This window comes from Tamandua tetradactyla, chromosome 6, assembly GCF_023851605.1.
Source record: "Tamandua tetradactyla isolate mTamTet1 chromosome 6, mTamTet1.pri, whole genome shotgun sequence".
NCBI lineage: Eukaryota > Metazoa > Chordata > Mammalia > Pilosa > Myrmecophagidae > Tamandua > Tamandua tetradactyla.
In genome coordinates, this window is record NC_135332.1 from 41,348,716 (window position 1) to 41,364,194 (window position 15,479).

General features: G+C 33.4%; 1 protein-coding gene across 1 annotated transcript in view; it reads left to right on the forward strand.

The window, feature by feature from the left end:
- The window catches only part of MED13 (mediator complex subunit 13), a 124,993-nt gene that overhangs the window by 16,837 nt on the left and 92,677 nt on the right, over nucleotides 1-15,479 (forward strand). The window contains exons 4-8 of the mRNA XM_077164992.1: nucleotides 9,662-9,807; nucleotides 11,093-11,290; nucleotides 12,671-12,865; nucleotides 13,358-13,520; nucleotides 13,727-13,837. Coding sequence (XP_077021107.1) covers nucleotides 9,662-9,807; nucleotides 11,093-11,290; nucleotides 12,671-12,865; nucleotides 13,358-13,520; nucleotides 13,727-13,837 — 813 coding nt within the window. The remainder of the gene's footprint in view (nucleotides 1-9,661; nucleotides 9,808-11,092; nucleotides 11,291-12,670; nucleotides 12,866-13,357; nucleotides 13,521-13,726; nucleotides 13,838-15,479) is intronic.

A 15,479-nucleotide genomic window follows, 5' to 3' on the forward strand; every position in this document is an offset into this window, starting at 1 on the left:
ATTGTTGGGACCCATGACCCCTCTTTATCTTCCAATTTCTCCTTTCTGGAATGGAAACGTTGATCCTATGCCTGTCCTTCCATTGTATGTTAGAAATAGATAGCTTGTTTTCTAGGTTTCACAGGTCTAGAGACAGGGCAGTTGTGCCTCAGGACAGACCACATCCATGACCAATTTTTGATGGGTCTTTATACTTAGCATTGTTTCTGAAATGGGTCTTAAGGCTTTTGGAATGTTACGATTGAATGAATGTATTTTTCATGTAGAAAGAATGTAACTTTTTGGGACCCAGAGGCTAGAATATGGTGGATCAAAGCTGTATGTTCCCCAGAAAAACATCTTTTTAAATTTAATCCATTCCTGTGGGTGTGAACCCATTATGAGTAGGACCTTCTGATGAGGTTACTTTAGTTAAGGTGTGGTCCAGCCCAGTCAGGATGGGTCTTAATTGTATTACTGGAGTCAGTAATGAAATTCAGTAGAGAGAGAAAGCCAGGGAAGCAAGCTGAAATGCATTGGAACACAGAAGAGAACAGAGAGACCACCATGTGCCTTGCCATGTGACAGAGGAACCAAGGAGTAAGGAACGTTGGCAGCCAGTCCCCAGAATACGAGTCGTCAGGAAGAAAGTATTGCCTTGATGACATCTTGTTTTGAAATTTCTTTTTAACCTCAGAACTGTGAGCAAATAAATTTGTATTGTTTAACCCAACCCATTTTATGGATTTGCTTGAGCAGCCAAAGAAACTATAACAATTAGTAAGGCTTTTTTTTTTGTTTTTTTTGACAACTGTTAAATCCTGTCACAGTTATTGGGGTGTATATTGATAGGAGGTTTGATAAGTGGCAGATGAGATTGTAGAAAGGGAAACAATTTAATAGGGAATACATTTGAGTTTATTTTTTATTTTACGTAATGTACAAACAAACATTCTTACTATATGATCATTCCATTCTTCGTATATAGTCAATAACTCACAATATCATCACATAGTTGGAATACATTTGATTTTAATATATCTTTGATTTTACCCCATTACCTCAACTACAGGTGTAGTTCCTCCATTGTACAATCCACAGGTTGAGCAAGTGGCTATTCTATTAAATAGTACTGATATAGAACATTTCCACTGTTGCAGAAATTTCTTATTGACAACATTGCTTAGAGTTGAGCCTTTGCCTTTATAATTAAAATAAATACTTCTGGAGTTTCTCTAAAGTAGTTGGTCAAGTTTTTGTTTGGTTTGTTTTTTTAGGCAGTAGGTGAAAGTATATGCTGTAAATTCCATCTATAAAGCTTTTGTTTATCTTCCTTCATACTGTGGCTTTTACCTTATTTTCAGTTAACCAAAATAAATTGAAAATAAATACTATAAGCTTTATGTCTTCGTTGGGGTATATTAGTAGCCACTCTGTTTAGCTTTAGGATGTCCTTTGACTGGGTTCCTCTATGCCTCTGAAAACCTGAACTTCTAAGAGCTATTACTATTGGTTTCTAAGGACTCATTTCTAAATTAATTCTAATAGTATATTTTATTTAGTATATATATCTATCATATCCTGAGTAATATCACTTCAGCATGTAATTAAATATATAAAAGATATAAATGAGCTTGTTTACTTTTTTTAGTACTAAATCTTTGACATCTAGTGTGTATTTTATACCTAGAGTACATCTCAGTTTTGACTAGCCACATTTTAAGTGCTCGGTAGTCACATGTATATAGTGGCTATTGTATTATCAATACAGTTCTAGGACTTCCAAGTCCAGCTGAGCTTGGTAGAGTTTATTGATGAAATATATCATCTGTCTGGTGGTGTGTAAACTCTCCTGGAATTATATGCCAAATTGTGAGTCAGTTTTAGGTTCTCAACAGTACGGGGAGGGTGGTACGATGGTGGCTCAGTGGCATAATTCTCACCTGCCATGCCAGAGACCCAGGTTTCATTCCCGGTGCCTGCCCATGCCAAAAAAAAAGGTAGGGGAAACCTTATACCTTATGTCAGATTACCTACGACTGCCCAAGTTATGCATAGTTACTTCAGAAGCCTTTTTATTTTTCCTATAGCGTATGTGGATTGTCTTTAATGTCTGTCAACACGAATATTATGCATCATATTTCTGAAATTTTAAGTGATGATATAATAGAACTTACAGCTTATGAAATATCTCTGTAGTTCCTAAATCATTAGGCACTATAGTCGGTTTCCCTTATTTTCATGCTTTCTAAGAATATTTATGAGAAAATTTAAGTGTGCTAAGAATGACTACTCTTCTTCATTTTTCCCCTTTCAGCTTATTATAATTTCTTACCATAGTTCTTATTGTAGACTCATACAAATCTGTTTTTTTGATCTATTGATTTTAAATATGAAAACCAATAGAGAAGTTTTTTTTGAAGGGGAGAAAGAAACCTTTTGCCAAAGCAGAATTGATCCACTGAATGAAAAACAAGTATTTCCTTATTGTGTCACTCATGATTTAAAAATAGGTGTGGTAGGGTGGCGATGGTGGCTCAGTGGCAGAATTCTCGCCTGCCATGCTGGAGGCCTGGGTTCGATTCTCGGAGCCTGCCCATGCCAAAAAATAAATAAAAGTGTGGTAGTTAAAGTTCATAACTAATTAGATGACTATATTCATCTCCTAAATGGAAATTTAAGGTGGAGAGAAGGGCTAGCTAGTCTTACTACCTAAAGAGAAAGCTGTAGTATTATCAATGGAAATACCTATTAGATCTACTTTTTACCTACTGTATCAGATACTGTTCTAACTAGGGATTAATATGAATTAACTTAATTCTCACAACCCTATTATTTTCCCAATTTTACAAGTGATAAAATTGGGAAGATTAAGTTATTTGTCCAAGGTCATACAGTTATTAAGTGTTGATGCTGGATTATTAGGCTTGAAAAATATTAGACAGATTGTGAATCCTTAGACCATTATTATGTCCTGCACCTAAATCTTTATTTAAAGTGTTAGGAAAGAATAAAAACAGAGCACTTAAATGACAACAAAAAAAGAGTACTTGCAGAGAGCACTTGAAGTTGTAAACCAGAATAATAATGTTGCTGCTTTCTAAGAGTAAAGAACTCTTATAATGTAATGCAATGTAGATAATGTAATATAAGTAAATAATGTGTTCATCAAATGAGCAGAAATATATGCAAGAGCCACAGATAAGTGTTTTTTTTTCCTTCTGGATTTTGATATAAATCTTTTGTTCATGGAGATGTGTTAAGAAACCCCCTCCTTTTTTTTTTTTTTCATGGGCAGGCACCGGGAAAAGAACCTGTATCACCGGCATGCAGGCTAGAATCTGCCTGCTGAGCCACCGTGGCCTCCCCAAAAACCCAGTTTTGATACTATATCTGTAAATTTAAGAATTCTTTTTTTTAAAGTTACTCTGAAAACTGTAGAAATTAAAATTTACACAGTAGTTCCTAGATTTGTCTGGATGTAGGAATCACATGGGGAACTTCAAAAAATATTGATGCCTTTATCTTATCCCCAGAGCTTGTGGTTTAATTATTTGGGGGTATGGCCTGGGTTTTGGAATTTTTAAGTGATCCCAGGTGATTCTAATAAAAGTTGGGGCACTGCTAAATTAATGGAATAAACAATCATCAAAGAATTAGGATGAACTTGATTTTAAGTCAACATTCCCCCTAACTAGTTTTAATGATTTTAAGGCAAACTATTTAACTTCTTTGTGCCTTGAATTATCGACAAAATGAAATGTCATCTTTCTGTACCTACCTAACAGAAACGCTAAAAATAGATTAGATACAGTACTTCTTAATGCAGTATATATTTCAAACTGTTAATAGAACAGCTGACTTTAGTGTGTAATCATATCTTCATTTTCTGTCTTAGAAATAAAGAATCTTTTATTTAACATCAGTACTCATATAAAGAACATTTCTTTCTACAACATAAGATGGTCTGTTCGGATTTCTGTAAAATTATCTGTAAAATTCTACCTCATTCATATCTTTTTGTTATGAGTGTTAGAGTGTAAGCTCCTGGAGAACAAGTGTACTCTATAATATTTTATAGTACCTAACAGTACCTTGTATTGTCATTGTAGTACCACATATTTGTTTTAACTCTGCTTTTCTAAATGCTAAGTACAAAAAAAGTTTGATGAAGTAGTATTATAAATGACAACATCTCTCCTTGAAAGAAAGGCCATTATGAATTTAATATATGTGTTATCTAACATTCTTTTTTTGTTTGTTTTCTAACATTCTTTTTGCGTTATAAATATTCTCTGCCTAGAATGTTGCCTTTAATATAAGAATTTCAGAATTTTATTTCATATTTAGAATACTTAGTTTTTCACCTATATCATGCTCAAATTTGGTTTATTTTAAAACATCTTCTAGTACCATGAGATCAGACTGTATTGGGAACATTAGATAGCAGAATGGGAGATGATGTTTTCCTTTGATCATTGACAGCTGGAATTGAGAGCTGCTGGTAAGTAGGGCAATGCAGATAAACAGTGAAAGCAGAGAGAGCATCAGTTATGTTTTTTGCTTTGGAATGTTGGCTTTTTACGAAGACCCCCTAGGAGACAGATTTCTCTTTACATCAAAATGGCAAATTTACTTTTCTTATATAAAAATTAAAATTGTTGAGTACTCATTGGGTGTATGAAAAGGCTATTGGGAAAGTTGAAAAAGTGGCCCCCAGGACTTTGTATATACCAGATTAAATTTGTTTTCGTAAATAATATTTAAGAGAAGTTAAGTTAATGTACTTCTTTCTTTTTTTTTAATATTTCCAAGATTATCCTAATCTCTTTAGGAAAATACTTATATGCTTCTATGTAGATTATTTGCTTTTTTACCATGATAAAAATCCATTTTGAATATCTTTTTAAAATTATCTTATTTCATATTTAATTATGAAATGAAGCAATTGAAATCTGTATTTTTAAGATTTCATTTCTACTTCATTAATTAAAGGAACATTCAATAAGAGGACATAAAATTCAGGCCTCCTAGTCTCTTTGTCTTTAAAGATAAAGAACATGAGACTGTTTTAGGTTGTTGCTTATACTTGCAAATGTCCTTGTAAGTATTTGCAATTCAGATTTTAAAATCTGCTATTCACTTACTGTAGGCACACAGCATTCATAATCATTTCTGTGGGCATACTTATTTGACCCCTAAAATTAATTAAATTACAGTTTTCTACATAATTGGTTATTCTTGCTTGAGTCTCTTAATGTTTTCCTTGATAAAATATTTTAAAATTAGTAATACCCTGTAAACTTAAAAAAAAAATTGCCCCTTCTACCAAGGGGCAAGATTTATTAATCTTCTAAAGCTTCTTGACAAACTTGTAAAAAGCTTGTAATAGCGAAAGATGTATATTCTTTTATAGCCAGCTGAATATCAGTTCTTCATTTATTTACTTAAAAAATGTTTTGTCTTGCTTTTAGACTCATCCTTTTTTATAGTTTAGGAGAAAAATGCCTTGTGAAAACTGGTTTCTGTCTTTTGTATGTCAATACATATGATGCACATCTCTCTCAGAAATTAAGCAATTGAAGTTTACTAAGATAAAAATACTATTTAGAAATTATTGTTGTATGTTTACGATAGTCTGTAACTCAACAGTTATAGAAGCAGCATTTGTGTCAGAAAAGAGGACATTCAAAGGAAGAGAAACACAAATCTGACTGGCTATCTATGTGTTCCCCAAATTAATTACATATATAGTTGTTTATATTAGATATCTTCTTTAAGAATAAATGTCTGGAGACCTTAAAAGTAATTAAAAAAATCCTAATGTTTTAGCTGATATCAACAATCATGTAAATTGTTCTTTTTCAAAAGGTACAGTCATTCTCTGGATTTGGTCCTTTCCCTGAGGCTCTGTTATAATGGCCACACACCATTGCTTTGTTGAGAAACAGTTTCATTTTTCATCCCTGCGGTTTCTGTGCTGTCTGTATTCTTTCTTAATTATGCTTGCTTACCGGCAAGTTCTTTTCTGAGTTCCATCTCTTTCCTTTAGTACTTTAGCATGTATAGCTAGTAATTACCAATTTACATTTTCTGCATTTTGACTTGATCTGTTCTTCCAGTTCTCTTAAGTTCATTTTTTGTTTTCTGATTATTTCAGGTAACAGTTGTACAAAATGTTGCCCCACTATGTAACACAGGTCACCATTTTTCCAACCTCCCATAATATTTTTCTCACTTTTGTTTTATATTCCTTGCCATCCACCCAAGTGTTGACAAAGCAAGATATTTTAGGTTTTTGTTATGCTGTCACCTCACTTTTGGTATCACTTTCTGCATTATGTACTGCTGTGTAATAAACCACCCCCAAAACTTAGTGGTTTGTAAGAGGTATTACATATTCTCACTCATGCATTTGCAGATCAGCTGCAGGCCATGCTCTCAACTGTATGTTTCTTATCCTCCTTAGACCTGTGGGCCAGCCAGGGCATGTTCTTATTATCATGATAATGAAAGAAGCACTGGAAGTAAACTGAATTGCCTAAGTACATTTCAAGCTTTTGCTTGGTTGAAAGCAAGTCCAAAGTCAGGGTTTGGGAGGTGTATGCTACCTTAATGGGAGGAATTACAAAGCCACACCAAAAGGTCCTAGATAAAGAGGGGAATGAGGATTTGGGGTAAATAACTCAATCTTCTATAGATAGATTGGTTGAAAGTAGGAAGTGAAGGGAAAAAAATTAGGATCACATTAAAATTTTCTGGTTTAAACAGTTGTATATCTATGGACTTGATATGAACAAAAAGGAATATGTTTAGTTGGAAATAAGCAGTTAAGATCTGGACTTTGTTTTATGATATTTCGTATGTCCCTACTGTGTGTCAAGGAGCTATTCTAGATGCTGGGGATGCAACATAGAACAAAGGCAAGTTCCTTCTCCAGTAGAGTTTACATTCTGGGTAGGGAGGGTGACTATAAGAAATAGGTAAATTATATAATCTGATAGATGCTGACAATTTCTTTAGCTAAAACAAACAGGTAATTGGAGAGTGGGCAGTGTAAAGTAGGGTGATCAGTTCAGACCTACTCCAGAAGATACTTGTGAAAAGACCTGAAGAAGGTGAATGTAGGTAATCTGGAGTGTTTCATTTCAGGTAGAGGAACAGTAAGTACAAAGGCCTGATGTGTTTAAGGATTAGCAGGGAGACAATATGAGAGGAAAGGGAAAGACCAGTAAAAAGGTCAGGAAGTAACAGGTGTTGTATTGGGGCTGACATCAGAATAACTAATGTTACCTTAGGAATTAAAAGGTCTTCTTATTGATAAAGACGTTCTCATAGCATTCGTTACTTACTTTTTTGTCAGAGCACTTACCATATCTATAAATAACTTGTGTGCCTAGCACAGTGTCGTCTGCTTAGCCCTAAAACAGTTGTGCCCTAAAATATTTGTTGAATATAGGAATAACACTTTTTTCACCTGCTTGGTGGCTTAGTAAAAAGTTAAGGCTGGATAAAGGTTTCATTGTGATGCTAAATCTGGTACAGAGTTCTTTTGAGTTTGTGCACCGTGTTTTTGTTTTAAGCACTTGAAGTTACTAGTAGGTAGGTAATTGGTAGGTTTTTGTCTGTTTTGCATTGCTGAAAGGGCAGTGACAATAAAATTGAGTTTATTACTTAAAATGGGCAATGATAGTGTGTTTTTTTTTTTCTGGATGGACAATCCTTAAATTTATTAGTTCATAGTTTCTTTACTCATCTTGACTTAGTGATTATTTTAGACTCATACCCTTATTCCAAAGCAAATGTTTATAATCTTCATAATTATATGTCACTATTTCTGTAGGATTAGCATTTTAATCAGAAGAGAAACAAATTTAATTTAATATTTTTTCTTTCCTATTAAAAACTACTGGTTAAATGCAAGGTGATATCTTGGATTGGATCATGGAACAGAAAAAAAGACATAAGTAATTGTGACGCCTTAATAAAAGTATAAAGTTTAGTTAATAGTAATACACCAGTGTTAGTTACTTCTTTAACAAATGTAGCATGGTTGGTAGGATGTTAACATGAGGGGAAATTGGGTGGAGTGTATGGGAACTCTATAATGTCTTTGTGACTAACTTTTCTCTAAATTTAAAATGACTCAAAAATAATCTTATTTAAAAAAATGTTGATGAGGAATATATACAGTAATCACTGATTAATGTATAGAATTTAAACGTTTTTTAAATGTAAGCATAATTTTCATATAATTTAACTAGTACAGAATGGTATTTTAAATTTAAAAATAAGATTGCTCTTCAAATATTAGAATCCCAGTTCCTGGAAGTAATCAGTTTTTTAAAAACTTTTTTCTTAGTTCTTCTGGTGTTTATTGCCATAATTCCAGAGAGCCTTATTATCTCTAGGCCTTGATTTATTAACCTTAGGCAGTATTTACCTGTTCCCTGCCATGAAAGATGAAGATTCATTTTTTTTAGTTAAATTATTTTTGACAGTTTCTTTTGGTTACCTGTGTAACTTTAAAATGTCTTAGTTTCAATTTCATATTCTTTTAACTTAGGCATTATCCATTGACTCTCAAGATGGAGAAATTCACTGCTCTGTATTCTTCACTTCTTCTCTGCCCTCTATTTCCTTACTTAAAGTTAGCAGCAGTATTACTTTTACTATAATTTGATTTTAATTACTTATACTCTGCCATGTCCAGAAAGAATTCAAGAGGGCCTATACATATATATGATAGGTTTTGAGTTGATTAATGGTCATTTATTTATTTATTTTTGCATGGGCAGGCACCGGGAATCGAACCTGGGTCCCTGGCATGACATATTGGTTATCTTTTAAAGAGCATATTTTTAAAGAACTGTAAAGGCAAATTTTTAATATCACTGTGCAGAGAAGGACTTGAAAAGTAGGTTCTAACTAGTGTACAATCTCCTCCCCCCACCAGTACACTTGACGTTTTAAAATTTCATCTTAAGAGTATATCTGCCTTCTTCTTGGGGATTTATTTATTTTTTCAATCCTGCATACCCAGCTGTACCTAAATTTCATAAGATATTCCAGAAGTAAGAAAAGCTCCACTGAGTATGCTTGTACATTTAAAACTCCTGCTAGAGTGTGGACTTCAATTGTAGGATCCATCATTGCGTTAATAAAACTTTTCATGAGGAGGGAAGACAACCTTAAATGCTTAATTAAGCATTGCAAGATGCGGCCTGATTTCAGAAATAATAAATGAGAAAATGTTTTTTATTTCTTTTATATGCTGGGGGAAATAAACAAAAATAAAAATTGTCACCCATAATTATTTTGTATAGCTAGACTTTTTTCACCAAAAAAAATCTTTTTTTGTCCCTTCAAAAAAACCCTTTCCATCAAACCCACTTCTCCACTGTTTCTGAGTTTTGTGGCATAATTGTCGTGTGGGTGTACCTGACTTGTTTAACTGGTTCCTTTATTTGAAGCTTTTTCTATTATAAACAGTGCTGTGAAGAACATTTCTAGTAGTTAAGTCTGTTCACATCCATGATTTTTCCTTTTAGAAGATGAAGTAGAATTGCTAGGTTAAAGAGAACATGCATTTTTGTGGTAAAGCATTTTAATAAAGAAAACAAGTTAATTTACTGTTTGGCAGTTAATCATCACTAAAATGTAACTTTTTCTTCTTTAATAGTGAACACTTGTCCTGCTCTTTCACCTTTTTCTTGCATGGAGACAGCAATGTTTGTACCAGTGTGGATATTAACCAACATCAACCTGTATACCTTCTTAGTGAAGAGCATATCACCCTTGCTCAACAGTCTAATAGCCCATTTCAAGGTAGATTATTATACTGTCTTAGGTATTTAATTGTATTTTTCTGAATTTAGTATATATATTATTTAAAAATCCTTGAATATTTATGGTAGCATTTTAAAGTCTTCTTTTAAATAAAAAGCAGATAAAAGTGGTTGTGTTTCAAGGTCATCTTATGTGACAGATCACAAGCCTTTTTTAAAAAAATTTATTTATTTTTTATTCAACATACAAACAAAAACGTTCTTACCATATGATCATTCCATTCTTGTTATATAATCAGTAACTCAACAATATCTTCGCATAGTTGAATATTCATCATCATGATCGTTTCTTAGAACATTTGCATCAGTTCAGAAAAAAGAAATAAATAGAAAACAGAAAAAAATTCATACATATCATACCCCTTACCCCTCCCTTTCATTGATCACTAGCATTTCAGTTTACTAAATTTATGTTAACACTTGTTCCCCCTATTATTTATGTTTTACTCATCTGTCGATAAAGTTGATAAAAGGAGCATCAAACACAAGGTTTTCACAATCACACAGTCACATTGCGAATGCTATATCATTATACAGTCATCTTCAAGAAACATGGCTACTGGAAGACAGTCCTGTATTTTCAGGCAGTTCCCTCCAGCCTCTCTGTTACACCTTAACTTAAAAGGTGATACCTATTTAAGCGTAAGAGTAACCTCCAGGATAACCTCTCAACTCTGTTTGGAATCTCTCAGCTATTGACACTTTATTTTGTCTCATTTCTCTCTTCCCCCTTACGTTCAAGAAGGTTTTCTCAGTCCCTTGATGCTAAGTCCCAGCAAGCCATTTTTAACATAGGTACACAGGTACTTTTGACACACCATGAAAATGGTTGAACTCTAGAGGTAATATTTTATAAGATTGCTGTTTTTTTTTTAAGAACTGGCAGTGTGTTCTTGTTTTAATTTTAAACCTAGAGTTTGATTTTTTAAAAAATTTATGTGCAGTATAAATACTTAGAAAAACATATTGTTTTTCCTCAGATTGGTTTTCTTTAGTAGGAGGCCAGAGGAATTGAAAGTTACAAAAATTGTCCCAGTTCATGTTGAAATTCTGTCCGAGATTTTGTGTTACATAAATAATAAACTCCGTATTGCACTTTATCTTCAAAAAAATGAAGTGCAATAAATTGTTAATATTCTGGAATGTTTAATTATGGACTTCCATTTTTTACTTTTGTAGAGTTGCAAAATTACTTGTCAAACTATTAAATATTATCTTATTTGGTATGTGTCTTTAGTTATTTGATGTCTGTTTTGGGTTTCTAGTTATTTTAAGCCCATTCGGACTAAATGGCACTCTCACAGGACAGGCATTCAAGATGTCTGATTCAGCTACAAAAAAATTGATTGGTGAATGGAAACAGTTCTATCCTATTTCATCTTGCTTGAAGGAGATGTCTGAAGAAAAACAGGAAGATATGGATTGGGAAGATGATTCTTTAGCTGCAGTAGAAGTTCTTGTTGGTATGCATTCTGAGTATTAATTCTAAAGCGCAAAGAAGTGACTTTATGTATTAGTTATATTTTGCTTAATTCAGTGCCACCATGGATTTCAGCACCAGACATTTATTTTTTATTTCTTATGCACATTATATAAGGGCTGTGACGTAGCTGTGGTTTCACTCCATGCATTTTTTCTTTCTGCAACCTGTGTTAAAAGGGTGCCATATCCAGGATATGTTGTTCTTGTAAATGTAAAGAACAGAGGAATAGTAGGGAGCAAGCCTAGCCCTGCTAGTGTATTTAAAGCTTCTGTTGGAATGTAGTGTATGACACATCTGCTCACATTCCATTAGACAAAACTAGTCACATGGCCAAACTTGAAGTCATTGGAGCAGGAAAATATACAGTTAAAGGGAAATATGCTATGGGTAAGAAGAGAATAAATAGTTGTAAATGAATAATATTTGGAGGCTGAAAAGTTGGCAGTCTAAGTAATACATTGTTTTAACATTTGGTGAAACTGTTGCCTCAGAGATAATTTGAAAGGCAGAAAATATACCTAAAGAACTTGTGATTTTGGTCTGCTCTGCCCAGGTCAGCTGTATTCAGACTGGCTGTGTTCTATGTGTCTTCTCATTCAGGGACTCTCGTTAACAGGGTAGGCCATATCTGGGACATGCTAATCATGGCAGAGGACAGAAGTAAGAGAGGCTGCACTGAGCATGCTAGCACATTGAAAGATCCTGCTAGGATGTGGCATATGCAAAGCAAGTCACATAGCCAGACAATAGGATGAAGATGTAATCACATTAAAGAAACATGGCAAGCTTGGGAAATTGTATAATTAGCAGATGATTGGGATTAGAACCTATAACACTGTATTTAATGGAATCTTATGGTAACATTGTATATAAAAATTACCTTATTTAGATTAATTTTGTTTTATTTTTAATAAAGAGATTACCAGTATTCAGTTTCATTAAATACATTACTACCAGAGCAGTTGAGACAAAAACAAAAAGAAAACATGTTTATTAGTCTTAAAAAATAGACATCTAAAGAAGAAAATGGCCCATAATTCTAGTTTCCAGATTATCTTTGGTAAACTTTTAAATTTATAAAAGTAATACACATTCATAGTTAGAAAATCCAAAAAAATGGAAGAGAAAGCTGCTTTCTTCTATGTCTCTCTCAAAAGATAACCACTAATAACATCTTGTGGTTTCTTCTAGAAAAACCTTTTGCCAAAAGAACATATATTTATAAAAATGTATTTTTTATTTTCACAAATATGATTGTATTATATCTACTTTTCTATAACAGAACATTTTGAGTGAAACTCATTCTACTAAAGTCACACAGTAATTGATTTTCCTGTCCATTTTTTTCTTTTCCTTTCAGCTGGTGTTCGAATGATTTACCCAGCATGTTTTGTTCTAGTCCCTCAGTCAGACATTCCCACCCCTAGCTCTATGGGATCAGCTCATTGTTCAGCTTCTTGCTTGGGTGTACACCAAGTGCCTGCTTCCGCAAGAGATCCTACAATGTCTTCAGTTACTCTTACACCACCTACATCTCCTGAGGAGGTCCAAGCAGGTATTGTACTCATTTGTTTTATCAGCTCTGATGATAAATTTATTAATTTGTGTACAATAAGCAGTTTAAAAATAGCTTATTTTGTAATTATTTCAAACTTATCCAGATTCTTAAACCATTAATTTGCTTCATCACCCTTTTTATATGTATACATTTATTGTTAATCTTTTTCTGAACCATATGAAAACAAGCTGTAGACATGATGCCCCATAAGCCCTGAATACACCAGTGTATTTCCTAAAATTAAGGACATGCTCCTGTAAGTCAGGGAATAAAAAAATACTGATACAGCACTACCATCCTCATACCCTGTTCACATTTTTTATTTTCTATATTTTAGGCGAAGTAGCATGTTGTGTGATTTGTTTTTGTCTCAAATGTAAGTAGGCTTACCAGTTAGCTAGAGCAAGTAACACAAATTAATTTTAAAAAAACCAAACTTTAAGATTGTCTTTATTCTCCTACAGTCTATTCATTTTTGTTTGTTTTCAGTTGATCCTCAGTCTGCCCAGAAGTGGATCAAATTTTCTTCTGTATCTGATGGCTTTAATTCTGATAGTACTAGTCACCATGGTGGAAAAATACCCAGAAAATTAGCAAATCATGTGGTGGATAGAGTTTGGCAAGAATGCAATATGAACAGAACTCAGAACAAGTATGTGTTTCCATTTTCAAGTTTAAAAATTGCATGTTGATAGTTACTTATAATAAGATATTTAAGTATAACAGTCATTTGTATGACTTCAATGAAAAAAATTATTTTAAATTCAATTTTAATGCTAAATTCAAGTGTAACAAATTTTATATATTAGTGTAACAAATTTTATATATTCTAAAGAATTTAATAATTTCAAATCTTAGGAGGAAATATTCAGCTTCATCAGGCAGTCTGTGTGAAGAAGAGATACCTGATAAAATAGCTTCTTGGGATTTTGTTGAAGCCACACAAAGAACAAATTGCAGCTGTTCGAGGTAGGATTTTTTCCAATTGATGTCTGTATACATGTGTGTATAGTATTTTTTTCTGCTATTGAATACTTATGCCCCACTTTGTTTCAGGTAGCTTACATAAACACAGTATGTTAGGAATTTTTTGCAAAAGAAAAGAAAAATTTGGTAAGAAATTTGCAGCTGATAATAGAAGTACATACAAATGTATGAGTTTTGTACAGTTTTCAGATATGGGCTGTGAAAGCTTGATTTCCTGGCAGCCAAATGAAAGTTTTATTTTGGGTTATGATACACACAGATTTTTTTTTTAATAATAAATATAATACTGAGTTTTGTACAGCAATTTCTTATAATATTCCTTTGGGCAAGCTTTAGGTGAAATGCTGAGGTAAGATTCAGTAAATGTGGTTCTACAAGGGGCCAAAGCCTTACTGTCAAAACACAAACTTCCTCATGAACTATATTACTTGAAAGATTGGTAGAACTATATTACTTGAAAGATTGGTAGAATGGATGAACTTGGACTTCTTTAGGCATTTGTGTATATTTTATATATTGGGGCCTTTTGTTGAGATTTGATAATCAGAGGCTTCAAGATTATACTGCCTAGAGTTGATTATTTTATGCTACAGGTTAAAAGGGTATCATTTGCTTTTGTGGTTGTCTAAGCAAATAATGGCCTTGATATCCCTAACTAGGGCTTGTAACTGAATAGATGGCTATCCCTCTTTCTCATGAGTGTGAACCAAGGCAGTGAACTGCCTGAAGTTAGGGCCAAGGTTTTCCTTATATTAACTCTGTTTCCTTGAGTATAGTGACAGACTCTCAAGTGTTCTGGTATGTTTTTGCATAGGTTGAATATTCTTACATAGATTTTTTTTTTTAGATTAAAGGCTATTATTTTAAAAAATCTGACAATCTTTGAAAATTTGTCTCTGTTGTTGATAAGATTAGAACAAAAATATCGGGTGGGCCACGGTGGCTCAGCAGATAGAGTTCTCGCCTGCCATGCCGGGGACCTGGGTTCGATTCCTGGTGCCTGCCCATGCAAAAAAATATATATGTATAGATTAGCTCCTGTTGAACAGTTTAAAATAGTAAAAAACTATACTAAGTCTTGAAATGCAGGATCTCATAATATTGTTTGTTTAAAACAGGACCTATTTTGGTATGCCTTATGAGCTGAAAATGATATTTACATTTTTAAATAATTGGGGAGAAAAATAAAAAGAAGGAATATCTTGTGATATGTGAAATTCAAATTTTAGTTTCCACAGTTAGGATTTATTAGAGCAGCCACATCCATTTACAATATTGACTATAGCTGTCTTCTCCCTATAATGGCCGGCAAGATTGAATAGTTTCTACACAGACTGTTTGGCCTGTAGTGCCTAAAATATATATGGTCTGATACTTTACAGAAAAAATTTGCCAATCTGTGGCCTCAGACTAATAGCAATACTTTAATTAGGCTTTTCCTTCCTTACATTGATGTGCTTTTTTTTTTTTTCACATGGGCAGGCACCAGGAATCGAACCTGAGTCCTCTGGCATGGCAGGCAAGCGTCCTTGCTTGCTGAGCCACCGTGGCCCGCCCTGATGTGCTCATTAAGAAACTCCTCTTTTTAAGTCCCAAACCTAGACTTCTTGTTTTCTTGCTTTTT